Genomic DNA, 25,208 nt, shown 5'->3' on the forward strand with positions numbered 1-25,208 from the left:
ACAACCTTGATTGTGAAAATCACTTGAATTTTGGTGAATTGCTTAGAACACATATTCAGAAAGGAACATTGGTAACACTTTACAATATTACCATATTGTTAATTCCAAGCAAAGGTGAGGGCGTTGAGCATTGGCCTTCTTCTCTTACCATGCTGCTCTTTTTTTTTCTCTCACCACTGTGTGGTTAGATCAAAACAAATGGTAGCATCTATCTTGCACATTGTTAAAAAGAGCAACTGACAAGAAGAACACCTGCTAAGTATTGTCCTTTCTGGATAAAAACGGTATTAAATGTGCAACATAGAGCAAGCCAACCAAATTAATTTACAGTAAAAGCAATACTGACAGTGTTTGTGGGTTCTATGCTGAGTATGAACCTGTGGATATCAAATGCCCATCATTTTGAAGCTCCTGTCTGGGTATGCTATACAGGATGCTTTACAAAAATACAATGTCCTTATTGGCCCCTGAGTCAATCTTCATGAGTTCATAGGCCTTTCATACTTAACGTGTGTCATGGTGAGCCCGTGGGTCAGTCTCCCATCACAGAATTTTAAAGAACTTATTTATTGCTTTACTCATCTTTTTAATATTTTTTTTTTGGGGGGGGGGGTTTGCTATGTGGGTTTCTCTTCAGAACTCTTGTTCTTAATCATTATTTATCTGTATAATGTGACTGAAAAGGCAAGAGTTGATTTTCTATAAATGGAACATTTCAAATAGTATATGCGGGAAAAATTTAGTGCAAATATAAAAGCCTTCTGCTACTAGAGGCACTAGACTAGTGGACAGATTGTGTTTGGAGCAGAATTACAATGTGGTTGTTAGCGCTGCTTGACGTGACAAACTCCAGACTCCATTGTTGAGTGGGTTCTGCTTTTTGTACCAAAAACCGTCTAGCTTTTAGTCTGTTTTTTAAATGACATTGGTTTTATGTACACTCTTAAACACTGTTTTTTTATTATTTGCACATTTTGCAAATATTATCTTTTGATTGACACTCCTGATTCACATCGTGCGATTCTCCGTGTGACTGCCTTGGTTCCTATTACAACGTGATTTCTTGGCACAATTTCTCAGCTGGATGTGCATTTTGAAAAGAAACAATGGATTCCTTTGGAGCTTTTCACACTGGGAGTGAGCAAAAGGTGTTTTTTTTCTACGGTGCCAGTGATAACAATAGCCTTCTGAGAAGATTGACACATTGACTGAAAGTGTATTTCCAAGGCTTAAAACTATAAAATGCAGAAACAAAGAACTGCATCAAACAGTCAAAAGTGGTGAGATATGGTAATATCAAGCTATGGCTCCATTTCAAGAACCACTAAATTAAATGAAAGCATAGTGTTGATGCTACTTTATCTTTGCAGCATGTTACCCATAAGCATCATGACCAGCATGATAAGTTAATACCATTGTATTGAGCCCTGTACCACTGGGAAGACTGATGTGAAACAGGTCTTTCCCCCTATCACCTTGCAACAGTGAATTATATATACAAGGATGGCCCATCCACAGGAGAGTTGTAAAGGATTGCTTTTCTCCTTACAGGCCATTTTCAGTGAAACTCACTGGATGGCATTTGACATTTAGATTGCATTATCTTGTTGACATGGGTACTGCGCAATGCTATTGGATGCTATTATGTTTTTGCATTTCTGCTTTACACAGTAAGTAGCTGCCTTTTTTGCTTACATTTTTAGTTAAGAACCTCTTTTCACAATTATCTAAATGTATTCATTTGTTTAATGAGAGGCTAGTTGTAATAGGCCTATACAAAAGCATCTATCAAGTAATGAAGTGTCTTTTAATGAACAGTATTCTAAATATATTTCCAGATCATGCATTGTTTTAGTTTTTAAACTTGTAATTTTATTTTCCTGTTTACAGCTACACTCTCATTCATTGTGACTCAATCACTGGGGCTCATATATGCCTCAGTTGGTGAAACCATTGAAATAAGATGTGTATATGACCAGACAGTTCAGTATTGCTATTCTGCAGCTACTTTGTTCAAGGTGAATCTCAGGATTGGTAAACTAGTGCCCTCGAGGTTCAGCGAGTCTAATATTTACCCTCTGCCTAATGATAAAACTTGATTTTTCACTCTTAAAAAAGCAACTCTGAAAGATTCAGGCTTTTACTATTGTACTGGCCAACATAATTCAATAGCTATCATCGGCAATGGAACCAAGGTGATCGTTACAGGTACATGTTACAGTTATCGTACTGAAACTAATGTCATTTTCACTCGATGATTTAACTCTATTACATTTCTATAAATTGTTCTCTGTTTGTAGATCAAATATCCAATGAACTAGAACTATCCATCCTATACTCACCACAAGAAACCAACAAATCACTTATACCGCTGCAGTGTGTTGTGATCAGCGTTGTCCCGTCTCAGGTCCGGGTATTCTGGATTATAGGTCAGAAAGAGCACACAGGATGGACCGAGTCAGCCTGGACAAACTCCACTGATTCAGCCACTGAATTCACACATGCACATATTTCTGTACCTGCTGAAGAGTGGGCTAGAGGCGATGAAATTCAATGCGTCGTTGAATATAATGGCAAGAACACCTCAGAAACTCTGAAGAGATGGGGTACGTAAATGATGACAGAGCAAGAAAGGTGCAAGATTTTAGTCCTACATGTTTTTGTCCACTCATTGTTCTAGTTAGAAGTCTTGAACATTGTCCACTATTAGTTATTTATCAAACTACATAGTCTAAAATAATTGTGCTGTGCTCATTTAGAGTCTGAACAGATATGCTCCTGGCTTCTATATGGCAGCTATGGGGCAGCAGTCCTTACCGTGGTTGTAACCGCCATTATCTCTGTGTGTTTATACCGAGGTAAGAATTTAATGAGGTATCACTGAGGCACTTCCAATGGAAGTGAATGGGGCCAATTTTTTGAGAGTGTAAAAGCTTATAATTGTATAATTTAAAAGCACTTACATGAATTATTCTGTTAAAACTTTTTTATTTTTTTAATTATCTGCATTGTGTCGTCATGGCAACGAAATGATAAAAATTGGATATAACTTTACACTGAAAAAGGTTTTATTTTTATTTAATCACACTAAATATTCCTGTAACATGCATATTGTTTACGTCTTGTGGATATACTTTGAAAAACAGTGAGTATATCAAATTTAAGGATTGGCCCCATTTACTTCCAATGTAAGTGCCTCACTGTAACCCAGCTATTTATTTATTTATTTATTTTAAGAAAAGAATGGCCAAGTCAAAATAAATTTTTGTGGTACTCAACTTTATGCCACAAATGTTGTGGATTGAGCTTAACTTGTATTGAACCTGGAATATTCCTTTAAAATGCAACAAAGTGGCAAGTTCTGAACACCTAAAACCAGGAGTTGTGACATGAGGAATAATAAAAATATGAATATATTTATATGCCTATATATACCTATTTATTTATTCAATTGATGGTGAACTGAACGCATGTGTCAGGTTTGTTATATTGAATCAAGAAAGTCATATTTTTTCTGCAATTTTCAGATACATAGGCTTCCTCATGGGCTTAGATATTACAAACCCAAAACAATATCTAATTTGGAATATGTATGTGCTGGTTTAATCACATGTGGTGAAAATGTGCATTATTTAGAACAAAAGTTTATTAGGGTATGAATTTAAAAAAAGGGGGAAGAAATCAATACTTTAGAAGAATAAAAGGAAAAGGAGCAAATGCTAAAATGGTCTAGTTGTTGAGATTTTTGCATGTTTTTTGTAATCTGTTCAATTATAAATGTAATTTCCTACATTCCAATTCTCAGAGATGCATGCAAAAAACGTCCAAAGGGTAAGTATTTTGTATACCCAAGACTTAAAACAGTACCATGAATGTATGATTCAAATAAGAAGCAATAGTACCAAAATGTACCCTTTTTTTTTTCAGGTTCTCAAGAAAAGATGCCCACCGCAAAATTCTGAAATATGGTAACATGGCTTTTCTACTATTAAACTGCATAGCCTAATGTTTTCTATGTATTATAATGTATGCAATAATAGCTATTAACCTATGTACAGTAATGACATACAAGTAATGATATGTCTACATGTATAGGGAAAAAACGTTCAACACATAATAAATGTCTCTTTTTATTTGCCTTTCAACAGGTAAACAGAGCACACTGACAGCAGACAGTTCGTCTGTAATGGTAAGAAGCATTCATTTCTGCATATGTAGTCTTTTGCAATCTTTGTTCAGAAAATACGCCACTATGCACTTTTTGTCAAAAAAATAAATACAAAAAATTGAAAAAGTTAAAGAACTAACCGCAAATGATTTTGTTCAATAACAAATCAGTTACACTGAGATTAAGTATTTTCTCAAGTAAATTGGTTTTGACTGTCCTGTAAAGTCTGTTATGATGTACATACACCCTTTGTTTCCAAGACCTTGAGAGATGTAGAGCATGTTTGGAATGGCATACTGTCCTACCGTATTGCAGTTATTATTTTTCCAGTACTGTCTTCAGTGTATACTTTTGTAACATTTAATAATGTTCAGTGCTGATACTGGACAAAGTTTTATACTTAGTTCAGCACCTGAACATCTGCAGCTTCTGTAGCAAGGCACATACAGTATACATTCTATACGTAAGTCATGTAATAACAAAATAAATTTAAAGTAATCTTCACTCAAAAATTTAAATTATGTCATTATTTACTCGCCATCATGCTCATCATCATTCAAACCCTTGTTATTTTATCCTTGAAACACAAAAGAAGAAGAATAATAAAACAAAATCTTTACGAAGTTCTTTTCCATACAATTACAGTTTATAGCGGCCACGTCCTTCAAGCTCTATATGGCACCATTAAAGCTTCAAAAATCTTTAAAAGGCACCATGAAAGTACCATAAAATTAGCCCATACTAATTCATTTTCAGTGAATAACAAACTACATTTCCTTTCAAAAGACTTGGAATATTGTGCGAGAGTCCAATGGATTACTTTTATGGTACTTTTATTTATTTTTTAATTTTTAATTTATGGTTACTTTTGGAGCCTAACAGAAGAATAAATATTTTGCACATGATATAGGTGGAGTTGTAGTGAAACTGCATGAGGTGTTGTTCGTGCTCTCACTACAATTTCAACTATCAAATTTGACAAAAATAATGTTTTTTAGCCAAACACAAAACCTATACAACTGTCTATAGCAGATTATTGTTTATGTATTATTATTATTATGCATATATTATGTACATTATGTATTATATACATTTGTTTGTATCAAACTTTTGCAAACGTTTAACCATGACTGTATATAGTGTTCCTCTGTGGATCCATGTCTCAGTGTGGAACAGTGTTTAAGTCAATAAAAAGAATGATGGTAAAAACAGAATATTATATATACATTATATATATACAGTACTGTGCAAAAGTTTTAGGCACTTGTGAAAAATGTAGCATAGTGAGGATGTCTTCAAAAATAATGAAATAAATAGTTTTCATTTATCAATTAATGTCATACAAAGTCCAGTAAACATAAAAAAAAGCTAAATCAATGTTTGTTGTGACAACCTCCGCCTTCAAAACAGCACCAGTTCTTATAGGTACACCTGGACACAGTTTTTCTTGGTTGTTGGCAGATAGGATGTTCCAAGTTTCTTGGAGAATTCACCACAGTTCTTCTATCTATTTCGGCTGTCTCAACTGTTTCTGTCTCTTCATGTAATCCCAGACTGACTTGATGATGTTGAGATCCGGGCTCTGTGGGGGCCATAACATCTGTTGTAGGACTCTTATATTCTATTCTATTCTATTCTATTTGCAAAAGGAATCTTTGGAAGTCTAAAATTGATATTTCATATTGACACACTAAAGCTGAAGATAAAAAAATAACCATCTTAAGACAAATGTTTTTGTGAAACATCTTATGTGCCTAAGACATTTGCATAGTACTGTATTGTGTAAAAATTAAAATAATTCTGTAAAACAGCAAATGGTAACCTTTGCAAAGAAAGCTTTCTCGTGTTGCTAAGATTTTCTTTGCTCTTTTTTTTCAGGGTGTCAGTGCATGGAAAGTTAGAGCATGCCAAAATGATAGAAATCAAAATTAAGAGATAAAACATACAGTATATCTCAGTACACAATAATAGTTTTATTTTACATTTAGATTACTTTTTCATGTTTTTAGAATATTCATGCTCATGAATATTTATTAGTGTTATCATGTTTTCCTGTATGTATCTTTGTTTATTTAAAAATGTTTTTTTTTTTTACTTATTTGGTTCTAATTTAATTTTGTTGGTTAATTTCTTAACTTTGGGTTTAATATTGCCACTCTATAGGCTATCATATACTTATATCCAGAGTTGTGTATTTGCCTGTAAGTCAATACATAAATGATTGTGGGAAATGTTGGATATGCCTTCTGTTGGTCCCTTTTGCCTAATATATATTTTTTGTTCCATGGAAGAATGAAACAATGACTGCACCTCATTCTTAATGGCAGTTCAGCACTTCACCTTTTCTATTTTTTCAGGTGGAGCTACAAATTAGCCAATTTGAATTAGATTTATGCAACACAGAATTGCAGAGCTGTTTCTCAGTTGTTCTTTCTTTCTTAGCAAAACCTATATATACCTCTGTATCAGTGTCCCATTATATGATGACATCTTTGACTGCAATGTAATACTTAAAAAAAATATATGACATAAGACTTAAGCTCAAGTTTGAGATTGTGTGCATGTGCTTTTACCTTTTTTGTGAAGGGTTGAAAAACCACAGTGTATACCAACAAGAAAAAGTATGGTCGTCTTGCTGCAGCCTTTCTATTTTTACTTGAGTGCTGCCTGGTTAGATCAAAGGAGATGCATACAGAAACATAACAGGATGTTTGAGATGAGGGTCTCATGAAACACAACTGCACACCAGCTTTCAGTGCCCATTTGCAACAACTCCACCAACATTACCTTTTACCAGTGTATTGAGATAATGTTCTCCTTTGACATTCCAACAGAACCTAAATAACCACATTGAGCATGCTATGATATGTTGATCATGAAATTAGATGGCACATATTCTATAAACATTTTTTAAATAAACTGTAAATTGCTCTAATGCCAATTGATGAATTAGAGCAAAACTGTGAAAATCACATTGACTGAAGATGTTTTCCTCTTTTGTATGATGCAGTATTCACAGGCCTTATGATACACTGATGCACAAGTGCTTGTGTCAATTAAGAAAGAGAATGCATTATTTATGTACTTCTAATCATGCATTGCATGTATTTCCAATCTGAATTATACTTGTGTCACACAAATCATTTGATTTTGGTTAAACACTTTGGGCACCAATGTTGATATTGCAACCCCCACCCACCATCCCGTAAATGGGTAGCTGTGCCCCTGTCTGTATTTTAAGTGCTGGGTGGAGAAAAAATGTCGGTTTGTAAGTGAAGGTGTGGATGTTAAGCATTGTCCTTCTCTTGACATGGTGCTCTTTTCATCTCACTCCCGTGTGGTTAGATCGAATCAAGCAGTTGTCAACAAGATTGTCAGACAGAGTTAACCAACAAAACTGAACACCTGCTCAGTCTGCATTGACCTTTCTACATATGCAGCACAGAGAAAGCCACACTAACTAAACTATTAAAAGCAGAGATGTTCACAAGTCTATGACTCAAAGTCCAAGTCAAGTCTCAAGTCTTTTGTCACAAGTCCAAGTCAAGTCTTAAATCTCTTTTGGTAACACTTTTCTATATGCAGCAGTTTGTTTTATAAACCCTGGACATAAATAAGTTAATAAACATAAGTTCGGGAGGAGCACGGCCATCTAATCTTCTAATTAATTACCAGTATATAAAAGCGACCTCTTACCTCTTCATAAAGTCAGCTCTCCCAGCACCGACCTTTCTGCAACGGCACCATGTCCGACACACTGGAAATCCAGCTCTTTCCTTCGGATGATGAACTCTCGAATCCTCCAGAGACACCTTTGCATCCATTGCAAACCAGACTAGTTTTCCCCTCCTTCATTGCAGGATCACCTTCACCAGCCGAACATCCAAGTCGACTAACTCATCACATACCATTCCAGCAAAACAAATGCTGCTCAAGAAGACCACGCTCCCCGCCTCCTTCATGATCTCCTCAAAATACAAGCGCTCCGCAGGCACCCACATTACAAACACCATCAACATCACAATCATCTCTTTCTCCAACCGAAAGCCTTGCAATTCCTCCCATGGCAAATTGCTCCATTAACAATCTTCGTCAAGCCCTGTTTAAATCCTGCATCCATTTCTCACGAAGAACCAATAAAGCACAACTATACAAGCTTTATTCATGCCATAAACAAACGAAATGAAGAAATCTCTACTAGGCTTCCAAGCAAACCAAGCGCCTCTCTCCATCTTCTAAAGCCCATAATCCACCTCTTCATCATCCAGTAGGACTTGAGGTAGCTGCCAGCACTTCCTCATCTGCCCCTCTAACCAGCCTGCAGACCACAGTGGCCACACGCTATAGTTCCGCCTCCACTTCGTCACTAATAATCCCCCCTCCCGCTTCTCAACAGGTGCTGGCCACATAATTTTCAGCCCTCTCTCCTGTTTCCCCATTCTATTTAAATCCATTCATCTCCAGAGCAGACTTACATCCAAGATCATCCTCACAAATAGCTTCCTCTAATTTCATTCCTTCTACCACATCAAACCAACCCAACCCCGGAGCGGATCGAAGCATGAGGCTGCCTCCGCAATCGATCCCGTCTCCTTCCTTTCCCCCTCTTTCTGTCCCATCCATTACTGCTAACCAAACCATTCATGGAGTGGACCGAAGCGTGAGGCTGCCTCTGCAATAGCCCCACCCCTTTCTTTTCCACCTCACACTTTTTCTTCCGTTACTGCTAACCAAAACATCTATGGAGCTCAGCAATTTGTCTCCCGTCCTGTCCAGCCTACATCCAATCCTGTCCTGGCTTCAATAGCATCAACTTTTCTTCCAGCACCCCCCCACGCAGTTGCCATGGGTCCCTCACCAGTTTCCACTTACCTCCATGCTCAGATCCTAGCAGAAATTCAAAGCATTGGCCTCAGATGCGGACCAGACTCCAACCCCAGTACCTCCCTATTCAGAGTTGATATTCCGGTAACTCACCCATTTAAACATCTGCATTCCCTAACCTTAGACTCCAGCTGTATAGGAAACATGCAACTGTACAGAGAACAAACCTCACTCAGGCTTTCTTAATACTAGCGACGGCATAAGATAAGGACGTGCTATTGCGTTCAAGCACAGCCAGGTGGAGCGCAGTTCCGAATGCTGTGATCTCAAGGCGTGTTTTTTCCAAGTTTCAAACTACATTTTATTTGACACAGCGACCTAAAAACGCTGTGTTTATGATGCTACGCAACCAAAGTGAGATGCTCCAAAAGAGTCGGCGCCATGATGAAATATGTGAGGGGGCATTTGGAATTTCTGAAGGGGGAACATTTTGAGACTTCAATTCTCCGCCCATTTTCCCAATTTCAAGAGTTCCGCCGGCCATGTGAAATAAAATTGTAGCCGATCGCATAATCCGCCTACTTTAATACCTAACAGAATAGTTTCCATTTAGCAAACACCCTTTGTATAATTCATACAATTATTTATTATTATTATTATTATTATTATTAATATTCATATTATTTATTCATTTTTTTGCATGCAAAAAACTGAACTGAAATGCACACATACCATGTATAAATTTAATTTAATCACTGCCTTTTGTGGTTTAATAATCACATACGAATATCACAGCTTTTATATTATTTTGATAAATTCTGCAGCCCTGAAGGATCGTGAAATTAGTCTAATGATGCACTCTTTAGGAAATCAAGTGACCAAATAAAAAGCGCATTAAACTCTTTTTATTCACGATATTGCTTCTTTTTATATCGCCAGTGAAATCATTACGATGATATCTCTACATAGCCCAGCCCTGTCATACTTTTTTATGAAATGTTCATTACATGTATTAACATGGTTATATATAAATTAATTGTTTATTCAGTGTAATGTTTATGGGCTTTATTGTTTAGAAATATGGACTAGGGTATAGTGGATAAATACAGTTGAAGTTAATTTTACAAAAATCACATTACAATGCTCTTTTCCACTGTGCTGAACTAGAGACTAGGATGAACTAGCAAGTTACAAGTCTGACCAACTGGTGAGGCCAGCTGCTAAAATTACTTGCTCAAAGGCAATGGCTAAAAGCCTTCTTATAAGATATTGCCATCTTTGCTGCATTCTTTCATATTCATTACGTAATATGAACAGGTACGCGTAAGTGAAAGAGGCAAGAAGCAGTTGAGGCTCTGGTATTTTTATCTCGCTTTGTTTACCTCAGGAGTGTTTGCTATGCAGTTGTGCGTGTGATGAAAACGCAGGATGTGCAAGACCGATACAAATCCCAAATCACATTTATTGTCATATTGTATTACAGTTACAGCCGTCAGTGGTGGATTTAGGCATGGGCGACCAGTTGACCAGGGCGGCATCTTGCGGGGTGGGTGGGGGTGTCTGTGTGGGTCTGTACACCCACACCCACACAGACCCACACTGTCTGTGTGGGTCTGTAATTAGCCTCTTTTGCTTGTCTTCCTTTTCTTCTCCTTAATCAATTTTGCCAGAAGGGTTGTGGTAGAATGCATAAACATCATAAAAAAGGCATACTGATAATTTAAAGAGACCCCACAGCGAAATGTTAACATAAAAAACTTTTCTAATTTATTATCAAGAATAGAATGTTAATTTAGGCAATATGTATAATATTCATAATATTTATAATATACAAGGCTGTCAAAAATAGGAGAGGACACACTAAAGAAGGTAGTGGTAGCTCAAGTGGTTAAGGCTCTGGGTTACTGATCAGAAGGTCAGGGGTTCAAGCCCCAGCACCACCAAAATGCCACTGTTGGGCCTTTGAGCAAGGCCCTTGACCCTATCTGCTCCAGGGGTGCTGTATCATGGCTGACCCTGCACTCTGACCCTAGCCTAGCTGGGATATGTGGAAAGAAGAATTTCACTGTATATGTGCAAATGTATAATGTGTGATAAATAAAGAAAATTATTAATTAATTATTATTAGGTGAACAAAATAACATGTTTATTAAAGGAAAGAATATTTCATATAATAATAACAAAAAGAAGAAGGTTCAGTAGTTGCTGATCCATGGTAGACTGTAAAATGTTGGAAAGAAATTGGTACTTTTATTCACCAAAGTGGCATTCAGCTGATCACAATGTATAGTCAGGACATAAATAATGTGAAAAATTACTATTACAATTTGAATTTTTTTTTTTTTTTTTTAAACTTCTTAAACTACTTCAAAGAGTTCTCATCAAAAAATCCTCCACGTGCAGCAATGACAGCTTTGCAGATCCTTGACATTCTAGCTGTCAGTTTGTCCAGATACTCAGGTGACATTTCACCCCACACTTCCTGTAGCACTTGCAATAGATGTGGCTGTCTCGTCGGGCAATTCTCGCGCACCTTACAGTCTAGCTGATCCCACAAAAGCTCAATGGGGTTAAGATCCATAACACTCTTTTCCAATTATCTGTTGTCCAATGTCTGTGTTTCTTTGTCCACTCTAACCTTTTCTTTTTGTTTATCTGTTTCAAAAGTGGCTTTTTCTTTGCAGTTCTTCCCATAAGGCCTGCACCCCTGAGTCTTCTCTTTACTGTTGTACATGAAACTGGTGTTGAGCGGGTAGAATTCAATGAAGCTGTCAGCTGAGGACATGTGAGGTGTCTATTTCTCAAACTAGAGAAACTCTGATGTACGTATCCTCTTGTTTAGTTGTACAAATGCAATTGAAATTAATAAGAAATGATGCACCCAAATTTTCTGAAGTGTTTATTTTAAATAAACATTATCTTAATTTGTTACTAAAAAAACATCTTGCTGTCTTAAAAGTATTTGCTTAAGTTGACAAATTGTGCCCAATAGCTGTTGCCCCGGTATCTACATAATATCACTATATACCCCCCGGGGGCCTTTAACACCAGGTGTGGGAGCCTTTTACCCCAGGTGTGGGAGCCTTTTACCCCAGGTGTAGGAGCCTTTTACCCCAGGTGTGGGAGCCTTTTACCCACAGGTGAATTATGGACCAGGCCATAATTCACCTACGGGTGTCTGGGGTGACAGCCCTTGACTGCCGGGCCCCTTGGCTGCAAGGTATCGTGACCCATCAACATTGAAAACAAATGTTTACATATGCTTAAATATGTAACCTGGTCTCATGAAATTTTTCAATTCAAAATTTACGTGCTGTATATCATGTTTGGCTGCAGTTTTCCAGTGAAATGTCCAGCTGGGGGCTCCAAAAGCGAGTAAAATTGTGTCATATTCAGACATAGTTTTATAGAGAATTCCCAAACATAACACTTTTGCCTGAACCTAACCAATAGTGTTTTAAAATATAAATTAGACATTTAAAAAATACATCCTTACCAAATCAACGCCTAAACTTAACCATTAGTGTTTTAAAATATATATGAGATGTTAAAAAGACATCCTTACCTTATCAATGCCTAAACATATCCATTAGAGTTTTAAAATGCAGAAGCAAAATGAAAAAGCTCATTTTCTGAAGCAACCACATCATTTCATGCTGCTTCTATGACTCTGTATTGTCACATGTCAGCTTGAGTTCATGGCTGGACTTGAACCACGGACCAACACCCTTACAGGTGGGCTACCATACAAGCTATCTGTGTTGGAATAAGTGTATAGACTGTATGTAGATGAGTCTGTAATAAAATCATTAAAACGTGTTGTTTTTCAAAAGATGTGTTTGATTAAAAATTTGTCAATATCATAAAATAGCATGGTCTGTGTAATAGAGAGAAAAATAAGTATATATAAAGTCATAATCAGCCATTAAAGTCATGATTTGAGTGAAAGTGAATAAAACACACAGTTGTTGTAACGTCTCTAGTGTTCATTTCACATGGAAACTGCAGGGAATTGTAACTGGAGACACGTTTAACAGGTTTTGCAACAATGTATTGTGGCGGAATGATCCGCCCCCTGGCTCGTCATCGTCACCCCGCCTCTTAGGGCCGCCCTTCAGCCAGGCTCATGACGGGAGTTGGGCGAGAGAGTGAGAAAAGGTGCATAATTAATAAGCCTCATTTGGTCAGCGGTGAATGAAGCACACCTGATGGGGATAATGCTTCATCACCGCTGTCTTTAAAACGCAGTGCGCACCTCTTCTCGGGGAGCAGGCTTCAAATCTCCATGTGTGCACACACTGGCATCCTCGCACGCCCAGGACCAGAGCTGGGAGGGATCAGACAAGTGGACGCAAGGATGCCAGATCCCCCCTTTTATTATGAACACCATTTCCCCTCAGACACTTTATTACCCCTTTTGGACATTTTACGTTTATTATTGTTTCCAATAAATGCCTCTCCTAGGCTTGATGCCACACCCACTGTGTCTGTCACCTACTCACCCTGCCACAGTATATAGAGTCACGTTTTCACTATGAGACCAGGTTGTAAATATGTGGGCTCCACAGCTTATTCAAGGCCCCTTCAACAGGTCCCTGTGACTAAGAGGGCCTCCAGCACTCTTATAGGACGCTTTAGCCTTTCGGTTTCTAATTACATTATTTGAGCGACTCTTTAACCATATATCATATCATATTTGATACATTACTTTCTAAAGCCTCTACATCGTTATTACGATGTGTTTGAGAAGTCTGCAGTCTCCTGGTGAAAGTTTCCATGCTCTTCTCTTTTTCTTTCTCTCTCTCTCTTCCTCCTCCTCTTCTTCCTTCCTCCAATGGCTGGTTTAAATCAGCTCATCTATAGTCTTTTTACATGGCAGTAACAAATTGCATGATGCCTAATGGCAGTAAGGCTACAAGTACACAGTGCCTTTAACTCTAACCAGACAATCTATTAATATTTAGATAGGTCTATGAGTAGTTCAGTACTGATGCCCGTCATTTTAATCCTGTTCTGTGTGTATCTGTTCAGTTTCAAGCCAAAGTAACAAAACTTTAGGTTATGTGAGAGCCCCTTATGATTCACATAGCATACATGCACGTTATGTGCATTTATTGCATCACTTTCATTAATCTCTATGAAGTTGAGCATTAATATACATCTCAAACACATTCTTACCATCATTATTTCAATCATTAATTAAATTACGTAATAGTTAATACATTTCGGCGCCACAAAAAGGTTACCTACAATTTCCATGGATTGTCAGTATTTCCACATTATTTTCATGTTGAGAAGACAGATTCCTGGACATATTGGCCAAAGTTTCAGCACATTTGGATCAGACAGCTCCCATAACAAAGAACTTAAGTTCAACTTTATAATGAGCGATATACGTACTGGTTTGGGAAACGAGCGACGTTAGTTAAGAAGATACGTTATCGAGAAACCCAGCCCTTTTCAATCATTTCTTAAGCAAAATGTACGTTTCTTGGAGATAAATATATTTCTTTACTTTCAGAACAGGCGGAAGACTTTTCAGGTGCGCGCACCAATTAAACGTGCGTTTTCGGTTATTTTCCCCACAAGATTCATTTTAGCTACAAGCGGGCCATATGCGCTCTCACAAGAGTTTCCACGGCGCAAGAATTTCTAGTTACCATCTTCAACGTGTTTTCAATGCACAAGCAGAGGAGTCCAGCTTCAGATCCTGGAACAATTGCATTAGTGAGTAAGCATGTGAGTCCTGCACGTGAACATACTGTAGGGTACAACAGGGCTAAAGGCACACCTTAAGGAAAATCTTGTCACAAAGTGTCTCAAGATCAAGAAATACAATTTTGATTGAATATAAACATAATTTGTGTTAAAATAATGACAACAGAAATTTGTTTTGAATAAAGTTCATAAAAAAAAAAAAGGTTTCATACCGGGGTAAAAGCAGGGGTGCATTATGTCTAGCAAGGGCCCCAGGGCCAATTTTCTTTTGAAGTTGAGATCTATGCAATCTATTTTCATTGATTTAAGTCTCTTTTAATAACTGTTCTGTTATGTACAGTCAGATTAATTCAAACACACTGCACGGATGTGGTTAAGAAACCACTCAACAAAAACACATTCCCTGAACAGCCACTGTTCTTAAAGAGACAGTACCATTTTAACGTTTGTTATACATCATGTAAACTCAGTGTAAATACTACAGATTATGCATACAAAATGTGTATATTTAAAGGGATCACCATAAATTCTGAAATATTTAACTTCAAACACTTTAAATATTGATGAATTTAACAAATATAGTAGGCTCCTACAGTATCTCTGCAAGGGTTTGGTGAAATTTAGCAAAGAATTCAGGCAATTCTGGCTTGCACTGCAATATCTTTTCAACTCATCTGAATGATGGGGTGTGTTCTATTAAGAAGTGAGCATCCCTACACCCTATTTCCTTCAAAGACTTTACCCTCCATTGTGAGAGCTTCAAAGGGCTGAAAGGTGTGGGGCTCAAAAATAGTGGTCATTTGGTAATTTTTGGGGGAAATTCTGTTTGGAACGATCCTACAGCTTGGCTACCATTATTATTCTTCCATCGAAAAGCCCTGCAAAGGAATCATTTAAGCATATTCAAAGTGTCCAAAAACCCCTTAGACCAGCGGTTCCCAAACTTTTTACAGTGGCAAACCCCTCCAAACATTCATCATCCTTTTGCGTACCCCCTCTCTAATGCATAGATAACATTCACACAATTTATTTTGAAAATATGTATATTTAACACAATTATCTTTGTAAAACAACTCCCTTATATTAAACATGTTATATTTGTACATGTTTTGTACGTTATATTAATCATATACATATTGAATAAATGGCTTACCGATTTAGATGGGTATGCTAGATATGATATAACTGCATAACTTGAAACTCCCTCCTCCTCACATCGCAGTACGCAAGAATAGCGTTCCTGTGCCTGGAATTACGCATCACTGCAGGTACGGCATTGCCGGCCGACTTCGAGCATTGCGGGTAAGTATATGTGCAATTGCACATTCAGTTCCAGGTGGGGGTTTTTATGTCATATTTGACACTGTTAGAAAGGTTGAGCTCATTTGCTGAAAAAACATCATGCAACAATGTAAAAACAGGTCTCTAGTGTGTGAGCAAATGTGAGTGAAAATTGCTGTGTGTGAATGTGGAAAATTATTTGGCCGCACAAGATGTCTGACACCTGTCATCAAAGCTTATGAACTTATACCATCAGAATCAAAACTCCCTATGCATCTAGACCTTAAATACAAATTACGTTTTAAACTGCGAAAAAACAAACAAACAGACAAACTAAAATCGTGGATGACTGACATGTGGGTCTGGCAAAACAGCGAAGTGTCAATTTTACTTGCTATCACATGCTACGTCACCTATCAGTGTGCTGGGCTGGCGAAAAAAGATACTTATGTGATGCACGACGCATGAGTAGATGCATTTTTTTAGGGTTATTTCATTGCATATTTATCTGTCCTTTATGACACAACCATTTTGGTGTTTCTACACTAGAGGGCAGACTAAATTATTTTTGCCAGTGAGAAATACATGAACTGGGTTTGTAAGTTATTTTAGAATGTGATGAAATTAAAAGAACGGTAAATCTCAGAATTTTATTGGCGTACCCATTGTCACCTCACATACCCCCAGGGGTACGCGTAATCCAGTTTGAGAAACACTGCATTACATTGACAGAATGTTAAAATGAGTTAAGAGTCTGTTTTTCAACGTTCGTGATTTTAAACTTCAGCTGTCACAAGTCCTTTAATCTGCTTTAAGATGCTCTCTTCTTTCTTGCTTTCTTTCTTTCTTGCTGTAAAACCTGTAAATATCTAACTTAAAGCATTTAAAACTATTTTAAACTTTCAGACAAGGTTTTTTTCAGATCAAAATGATAGCTTGTCTCTGCAAACTTTACGTATCTAGTTTAATCAGTACTTTTGAACCACACAAAGTTAAATATCGATATTTTATTTTTCCCAACTAAACCAAGTTTTTTTTTGTTTTTTTTAATGTAGGGCAAACATGCAGTTATAGCAATGAATAGTATAATAAATGTTTTTGTTCGACAGCCCTTTTATACAAAAAATAAAGCTTAACCATATAAGCCTAACATATGAAATAATAGTCAGAAAATTATATTTTTAAACCTATTTTTCTACAAAATAATTACATTTTAAACACATGTTGCTTTAAAACAATAAATACTCATTTTGGAATATCAGTAAAAAAATAAACATTATTGTTAATTTTACTCTATCAAAATCAGCAAAGATTTCACATAAATAAGATGAGTGCATCAAAACATGGTGGTAGCATTGACTGCGGAGACTGCCTATTGATTTCATTGTGATTTTTTTCAACACTAATTTTATCCTCTGAAATAGTTTACAATAGCTTTTCAATGATCAAAAGGTCATTGCGAGAGGGGTGGCATATGGCCATGGCCCCTAGCTCCGCACCTGGGAGTGATGCGGTGTGACGTGACGCAAAGGATGCTTTCAGTGTGGACAACCTCGTTGATATAATGGGAGCTATTTAGTTAACATAAAGCGACAAAGTAAAGTTGTGTTTTCGCTAACTTGTTATATTGATAGTCAGGGTTGGGGAGTAATGGAATACGTAACGGGATTATGTATTTAAAATACAATATATAAGTAACTGTATTCCACTACAGTTACAATTTAAATCATTGGTAATTAGAATATGAAGGATTTCAGTTTATATATAACCTCAGAGCAAAACTGAAAATCAAATGGCACATCAATAATAAATTGCTCAGTTTGAGCCCAAACAAGCAGCTTACATTTCTCAAGGCCAGTGCAAAACATGCCTAGTTGCACTTGGAGGTAGTACCCACGGGGTCCTTTGGGTTGTAGCTGAGGAATGCCATCCACCATCTTTAAATAAGTGAGCTTGCCAGAAAACAGTTCCGCTAGATGTGTGCAGTTTCTGCTCAAAAAATGGCACTTGATTTCCAGCAGCTCTGAGGAGTTTAATATTCCATCTGGGCTTGCAGAAAGCCACGGATACTTACAGCTAACATCATTCCACTCCTCTCAACAGCATACCCAGAGCTCTCAATCCATGCACGAGCCAATTCCTCATTCTCCTGACCATACCTAGTAGCACTATTGCCATGGAACCTAGGGAAAAGGTGCTCTCGTACAAAATTGTCTGGCTTGGTGGACAAACGCAAAGGCACCTTTTTTGCAGAGCAAGCAGTTATTCGCAATTTTCGTGCATCGTACCATACATGAGAGGCACTTTGTGTTTTAGTTACATCTTTCAAGTTGGTCAATTTACCCTCATCAAGTTTAACATATGTGTGGTAAAATGACATACATTTATGACATTGCATATCAGGACCATGCTCACCATGAGGCTGCTATTGCTGTGTGGTGCCTGCTGCTACAAATTCTGGTTCAGCTGACATGCATTTGTGCAGAAGGCTACCTACAGGTATATGAACCTCTGATAAGGTTTTCCTCAGCTTGCTGTGGGAGTTGAATGCAGGAGTTGGTGGTGATGACGAAGAAACAGCAGCTGAAGTCTCAGGCAAGTCATCCATAAATTTGTGGTGCTTAAAACATATCTCGGCCAGCCCCTTTGGGGCTAAATTCCGCTGAATCCCTGAGTTCCAGTGCTGCTGCTTGTTCGTGCACGACATCCCAGTTAGTCCCTTTGACACTGCATTCTGAACCTGCCACAAAATGTAAATATAATAGTTATGCATGTAAATAACAGCTTTAATATACTTTACATGATATTTCTTAACAGGTCATGAATGGACAGGGTTTAATTTCCTATGCTGCACTTACCGTGATACTGCATCTCACCATTTCAGATTTGACCGATGTACTTAATAAATTGCCCGGTGCACACAGCCGTCAGTCATCATTGCAGAGACAGAATTTTAATGGATCACTGCTATTCAAAAACTGTTTAACCTAAACTAAGTATAAGGGTTTATTCACAAAAAATGAAAATTCTGTCGTCCGTTACTCAACCTCTTGTGACTTTCTACTGCGGAACACAAAAGGAGACTTTAGCCAGAATGTTAGCCTTAGTTACCATTCACTTTCATTGCATCTTTTGTCCATAAAATGAAAGTGAATGGTGACTGAGGCTAACATTCTGCCTAAAGTCTCCTTTTGTGTTCCACAGAAGAAAGGAAGTCACGTGGGTTTGGGACAACATGCAGGTGAGTGAATGATGACAGAATTTTCATTGTAGGTGAAATATCAGTTTAATATGTCAGATGCAATTGGATGTGCACATTAAGGGAATACAATATAATGGAAAGGCATATTAGTTTTACCAGTATTAGCTTACGTAACTTTGTCCAAGATGCCCCTTAACACACAATTAAACATTGTACTTACTTGGATTGGATAGAATTACCATTCTGATGAATAAGAAAACAAGAAAAAAGTTAGTTAAACCTTCAAATTCATTTAAAATTGGACGAACTTGGAACTAAGATGTACATAAATGTCAGACTGATTCAAAATCCTACTTAAAGTCATGGAAGATTCTTAGATATCCAGGTCATCGTAGAATGTTTAGAGTCATTTTAGTCAACTGGATGCACTTTCTTCTACACCTACTTAACTATAATAACTCTACTAAACATCGTACAAAAAAGGCAAACATTTATGGGGGGAGTGGCACTTAATGTAGAAAAAATGTCAGATTATAATTCAAACACCTTTAGCACAGCTAGCTAAACCGTATGCAAAACAATAGTATAATAATGTTAGCAGCAGTTAAAAAGTAGCTACTAAAGCAAACTTATCTTCCAGAGGATCGCAGCTGCATGACTACAGGACTTGCCCTGTCCTGTGATATAGGAGCAACCAGCTGTCTCAATTCTCCCGTTAGTTGTAGTAAGGACCTAGGCAGAGTGAACATTTGCTCCACTTCGACTGGGATTCACGTCTGCTTTTAAAAACACAAATTCGTTGTCCATTTCATGGACCAGCACTCAACCGACTTTCCCACTGAGCAGGCATTGATAGGCCTCAGTCTTTTATGAATACGCATCGAAGACCCATCTGCTCAGAGCGACAACACAAAATAATTGTGTAAGGGACTGTAATTGTTTATTATGAAGGTAGTTGGGTAGAATGCTAATCCACTACGGGGCTCTGGTAAGAAGTGTGACAGGAGAGAGAGAAACGTTCCACTCTTTAATTGAAGACTTTGAATGCACAGCAGTACTACACGTTACACAGCAGTTGGCATCACAGAGGCTTTGAGTAGTGCATAGAGGAGATATCTAGCACAGATGTGAGCAAATGGTGGCACGAAGCATTAGATGGATGCCTCAACAATGATCCAATTTGGACTGCATGTGGTACAGCTGCGGTGATATGATCACAAAGGTGATATCAAATGTGGCATTAAATGTGGTATTAAGTATGATCTTTCTGAAATAAACGGAATAAAATATACATCAGTGTATATCTGATAACATAAACATAAACAACAACTTGTTACTGAAGCAATATATGTGAACCATCATGGCAAGGAAAGGGTTAATAACAGCGAATGTATGCACGTGAATCACCGTACATAACTTGCATATTACAATCATCATGAACAACATAAATTTCAATAACACAAGTTTAGTATTTAAACACAACATAATGAGCATACATCACTAATAACTGTGTATAACTGAATAAACTTACATTCAATCACGCACATTAACACCTGAAGAAATGTCAGAGCAAACGAAAGTGAAAGTGAAAGGAAACCGCAATAGCGGAATAGCGTCATACACAACAAAATTATTTTATAATAAAAGTCCTCCCAGTTTACACATAGGGAATTTAGAACAAATTGAATATATCTTCATACGATATGTCAGAACACTTCTTCATTTCATCCTCCCACTAGTTATACCCTGCAGGTGTGGTAAATATTTACCATCATGGTTTGTAATTGTGTTTTGTATGTGCTCCCACAACATTGTTCCTCACCTGCCAGCTAATGAAACAGAATTCAACGGAAGTACGTCATATTATATACTTCCGCGTTTGAAAATAAGGTGGATGAAATTTGATGCAACTTTGCATGCAGCCTCAGAATGTCCTGTTGTCTATGTGTATCATGTTTTGTTACGTTTGGCCTTCTCATGGGACCTGGGACGTGGGTAGCTCAGTGGTAAAATACACTGGCTACCACCCCTGGAGTTCACTAGCTTGCTAGTTTGAATCCCAGGGTGTGCTGAGTGACTCCATCCAGGTCTCCTAAGCAACCAAATTGGCCTGGTTACTAGGGAGGGTAGAGTCACATGGTTGCTATAATGTGGTTTGTTCTTGGTGGGGTGCATGGTGAGTTGGGTGCAGATGCTGTGTTGGATGGCGTGAGGTGTGCTCAACAAGCCATGTGATAAGATGCATGGGTTGATAGTCTCAGACACAGAGGCAACTGGGATTCATCCTCTGCCACCTGCATTGAGGTGAATCACTACACAACTGAGGACTTAAAAGCACACTGGGAATTGGGCATTCCAAATTGGATGGAAAAAAAACAATACAAATACAGCAGCAAGACATATTTAATTTATCACACATTATACATTTGCACATATACAGTAAAATTCTTTTTTTTTTTTTTTTTCCACATATCGCAGCCAAGCTGGGGTCAGAATGCAGGGTCAGCTGTGATACAGCACCCCTGGAGCAGATAGGGTCAAGAGCCTTGCTCAAAGGCCCAACAGTGGCATCTTGGCAGTGCTGGGGCTTGAACCCCCAACCTTCTGATCAGTAACCCAGAGCCTTAACCGCTGAGCCACCACTGCCCCACCACGTAGATAATAATACAAAATAAAAAAAATTGTTATATACATACATACATACACACACATACACATATGTAGTACAATCTAATACAGATCTGTTATGTACAGTGCAAATACAAATATGTTATGTACAGTGCAAATATTTTTGTTTTGTTTTTCCAGAGGAATTAAATGGCAGAAGAGGTTGGATGTGTTGGATAAATATTTTAAAAAAAGACTAAACTGTGTATTGCACATAGTTATTGCTCAATGGGGCAATTTAATTGTTCATGAGATGGATAGCCTGAGGGAAAAAACTGTTCCTGTGCCTGACGGTTCTGGTGCTCAGAGCTCTGAAGCGTCGGCCAGAAGGTAGTGGGCAGGGTGAGTGGGGTCCAGAGTGATTTTTACAGCCTTTTTCCTCACTCCGGAAGTGTGTAGATCTTGAAGGGGGGGCAGGGGGCAACCAATAATCCTCTCAGCAGTCCAAATTGTCCTTTGTTGTCTTCTGATGTCTGATTTCGTAGCTGAACCAAATCAGACAGTTATTGAAGTGTAGAGGACAGACTCAGTGACCGCTGAGTAGAACTGTATCAGCAGCGACTGTGGCAGGTTGAACTTCCTCAGCTGGCGAAGGAAGTACAACCTCTGCTGGGCCTTTTTCACAATAGAGTCAATGTGTGTCTCCAACTTCTGGTCCTGTGAGATGGTAGTGCCCAGGAACCTGAATGACTCCACTGCTGCCACAGTACTGTTTAGAATGGTGAGGGGGGTCAGTGTTGGGGTGTTCCTCCTAAATTCCACAATCATCTCCACCGTTTTGAGCGTGTTCAGCTCAAGGTTGTTTTGACTGCACCAGACAGCCAGCTGTTCAACCTCCCTTCTGTATGCAGACTCATCGTCATCTCAGATGAGGCCGATGACAGTGGTGTCATCTGCAAACTTCAGGAGCTTGACAGAGGGGTCCTTGGCAATGCAGTCATTGGTGTAGAGGGAGAAGAGTAGTGGGGAGAGCACACATCCCTGGGGGGCACCAGTGCTGTTTGTACAGGTGCTGGAAGTGAGTTTCCCCTGTCTCACAAGCTGCTGCCTGTCCGTCAGAAAGCTGGTAAATGAGAGTATAGCTGGGATGAAGGTGTTGAAAGCCGAACTGAAGTCCACAAAAAGGATCCTTGCATATGTCCCTGGTATGTCCAGATGTTGCAGGATATGAAGCAATCCCATGTTGACTGCATCATCCACAGACCTGTTTGCTCAATAAGCAAATTGAAAGGGTCCAGTGATGTTCTTCAGGTGGGCCAACACCAATCTCTCAAATGATTTCATGACCACAGACGTCTGTAGTCATTAAGTCCTGTGATTTTTGGTTTCTTTGGGACAGGAATAATGATTGAGCATTTGAAGCAGCATGGGACTTCACACTGCTCCAGTGATCTATTGAAGATCTGTGTGAAGATGGGGGCCAGCTGGTTAGCACAGGATCGAAGACACGCTGGTGAGACGCCATCTGGGCCTGAAGCTTTCCTTGTCTTTTGTTTCTGAAAGACGTGGCTCACATCATCTTCACAGATCTTAAGCGCAGGTTGAGTAGCAGGAGGGGGGAGGAAGGGGGTTGCAGGAGGTGTTGGTGTTTGTGTGAAATGAAGGTCAGAGTGGGTGTGGGGTATGAGATTGGGCCTTTCAAATCTGCAGTAGAACACATTCAGGTCGTCAGCCAGTTGTTGGCCCACCACAGGGTTGGGGGTAAGAGTCCTGTAATTTGTGAGTTGTTTCATGCCACTCCACACTGATGCAGGATCGTTAGCTGAAAACTTGTTTTTCAGCTTCTCAGAGTATCTTCTTTTAGCCACTCTGATTTCCTTGTTCAGTGTGTTCCTGGCCTGATTGTACAAGACATTATCCCTACCCCTGTAAGCATCCTCTTTGGCCTGACGAAGCTGCCCGAGCTCTGCTGTAAACCACGGTTTGTCATTGTTTAACTTTAAATAAGTCCTAGTAGGAATGCACTTATCCTCACAGAAACTGATATATGATGTAACAGTATCTGTGAGCTCATCCAGGTCTGTGGCTGCAGCCTCAAAAACACTCCAATCCATGCAATCGAAGCAGGCTTGTAGTTCCCACTCTGCTCCATCTCTTTACAGTCCTTACTACTGGCTTGGTTGATTTTAATTTCTGCCTGTGGGTTGGAAGAAGATGAACCAGACAGTGATCAGAGAGTCCCAAAGCTGCTCTAGGGACAGAGCAATATGCATCCTTTATTGTTTTGTAGCAATGATCCAGTATGTTCCTGTCTCTGGTGGGGCATGTAATGTGCTGTTTGTATTTGGGCGGTTCACGTGTGAGATTTGCTTTGTTAAAATCCCCAAGAATAATAATAACTGAGTCCAGGTATTGTTGTTCCATGTCTGTGATTTGATCAGCCAGCTGTTGCAACGCGGCAGATATGACAAACACGCATTTGGCGCAATATACACACTCATCAGAATAAACGAGGAAAACTCTCGTGGCTAGTAGAAAGGCTTAACGTTAATAAAGAGCGCTTCCAAATTAGGACAGCACATCCACAACTTTAACATTGTTACATCTGTACACCAACTTTCACTGATAAAAAAAGCATGTTCTACCGCCTGTTTTCCCCATTAACTCCGCGATGCGATCTGCTCTGAACAGCTGGAAACCCAGCAGATGTAACGCGCTGTCCGGAATGGCTTCACTCAGCCAGGTTTCTGTGAAGCACAAGGCAGCAGAGGTTGAAAAGTCCTTGTTTGTGCAGGTGAGGAGATGTAGTTAGTCCTTTTTGAATATACATTATCTATATACAGGCTATTGATAGTCTACTGAATGTTTGTTGAAACACTGTTTACTAGCTATAGCAAGCCAGTTGATAAGTCACTTATAGTCAGTTAGATATCTATTTGCGGCCATTAAAATAAAGTGTTACCAGAATTTTTGTTGTTCTCAAAAAATGAAGTCATTACCTACCTGCCCAGGATATGAGTTACCCAAAAGAGATGGCCAGTCTTTTTCAATTTATTCAGAAGATTATTAGGCATAAGTACCACTTGTTCAGTGGCAGGCCGTGCATTTAAAGTCTAGGCCTTCAGTGTGATTCATGCCATTAAGAAAACACAGTTTCACAATGAATAAGACACCCTATGCCTTTGAGCATCATACATTATGTCGCAGCTAACTAGTAATACCAATTGACATTTTAAAAACATATCCACGCACCAAAGCCAGAACTTGAAATGCAATTAATGCTCAAGCAAGCCTAATTTTAACTGCAGCATGACTGTTTTGTGTAATGAACATCTCCCGAACAGACATTCAAAAATCATAATTTTTTATATGAATCTACCAAGGAGGTCTATAATACCTGGAAAAATC

At 38.5% G+C, this 25,208-nt stretch overlaps 1 protein-coding gene across 10 annotated transcripts; it reads left to right on the forward strand.

The window, feature by feature from the left end:
• The first annotated feature begins 630 nt into the window (after positions 1-630).
• On the forward strand, positions 631-7,081 carry LOC127420926 (uncharacterized). Of its 10 annotated transcripts, XM_051663562.1 has the most exons (7): positions 631-1,670; positions 2,301-2,606; positions 2,760-2,858; positions 3,806-3,831; positions 3,928-3,968; positions 4,149-4,189; positions 6,047-7,081. In XM_051663562.1, exons 1-6 carry the CDS (start codon positions 1,613-1,615, stop codon positions 4,150-4,152), a joined length of 534 nt encoding a protein of 177 aa, XP_051519522.1. In that variant the 5' UTR covers positions 631-1,612; the 3' UTR covers positions 4,153-4,189; positions 6,047-7,081. The 10 variants fall into 10 exon arrangements, 5 of the variants coding, with proteins under 5 accessions (XP_051519522.1, XP_051519520.1, XP_051519521.1 ...); XM_051663560.1 differs by having other exon boundaries at positions 3,806-3,968; XM_051663561.1 differs by having other exon boundaries at positions 4,149-7,081.
• The last annotated feature ends 18,127 nt before the right edge of the window (positions 7,082-25,208 follow it).

This window comes from Myxocyprinus asiaticus, chromosome 30 (genome assembly GCF_019703515.2).
Source record: "Myxocyprinus asiaticus isolate MX2 ecotype Aquarium Trade chromosome 30, UBuf_Myxa_2, whole genome shotgun sequence".
In the NCBI taxonomy this organism is placed as follows: Eukaryota; Metazoa; Chordata; class Actinopteri; order Cypriniformes; family Catostomidae; genus Myxocyprinus; species Myxocyprinus asiaticus.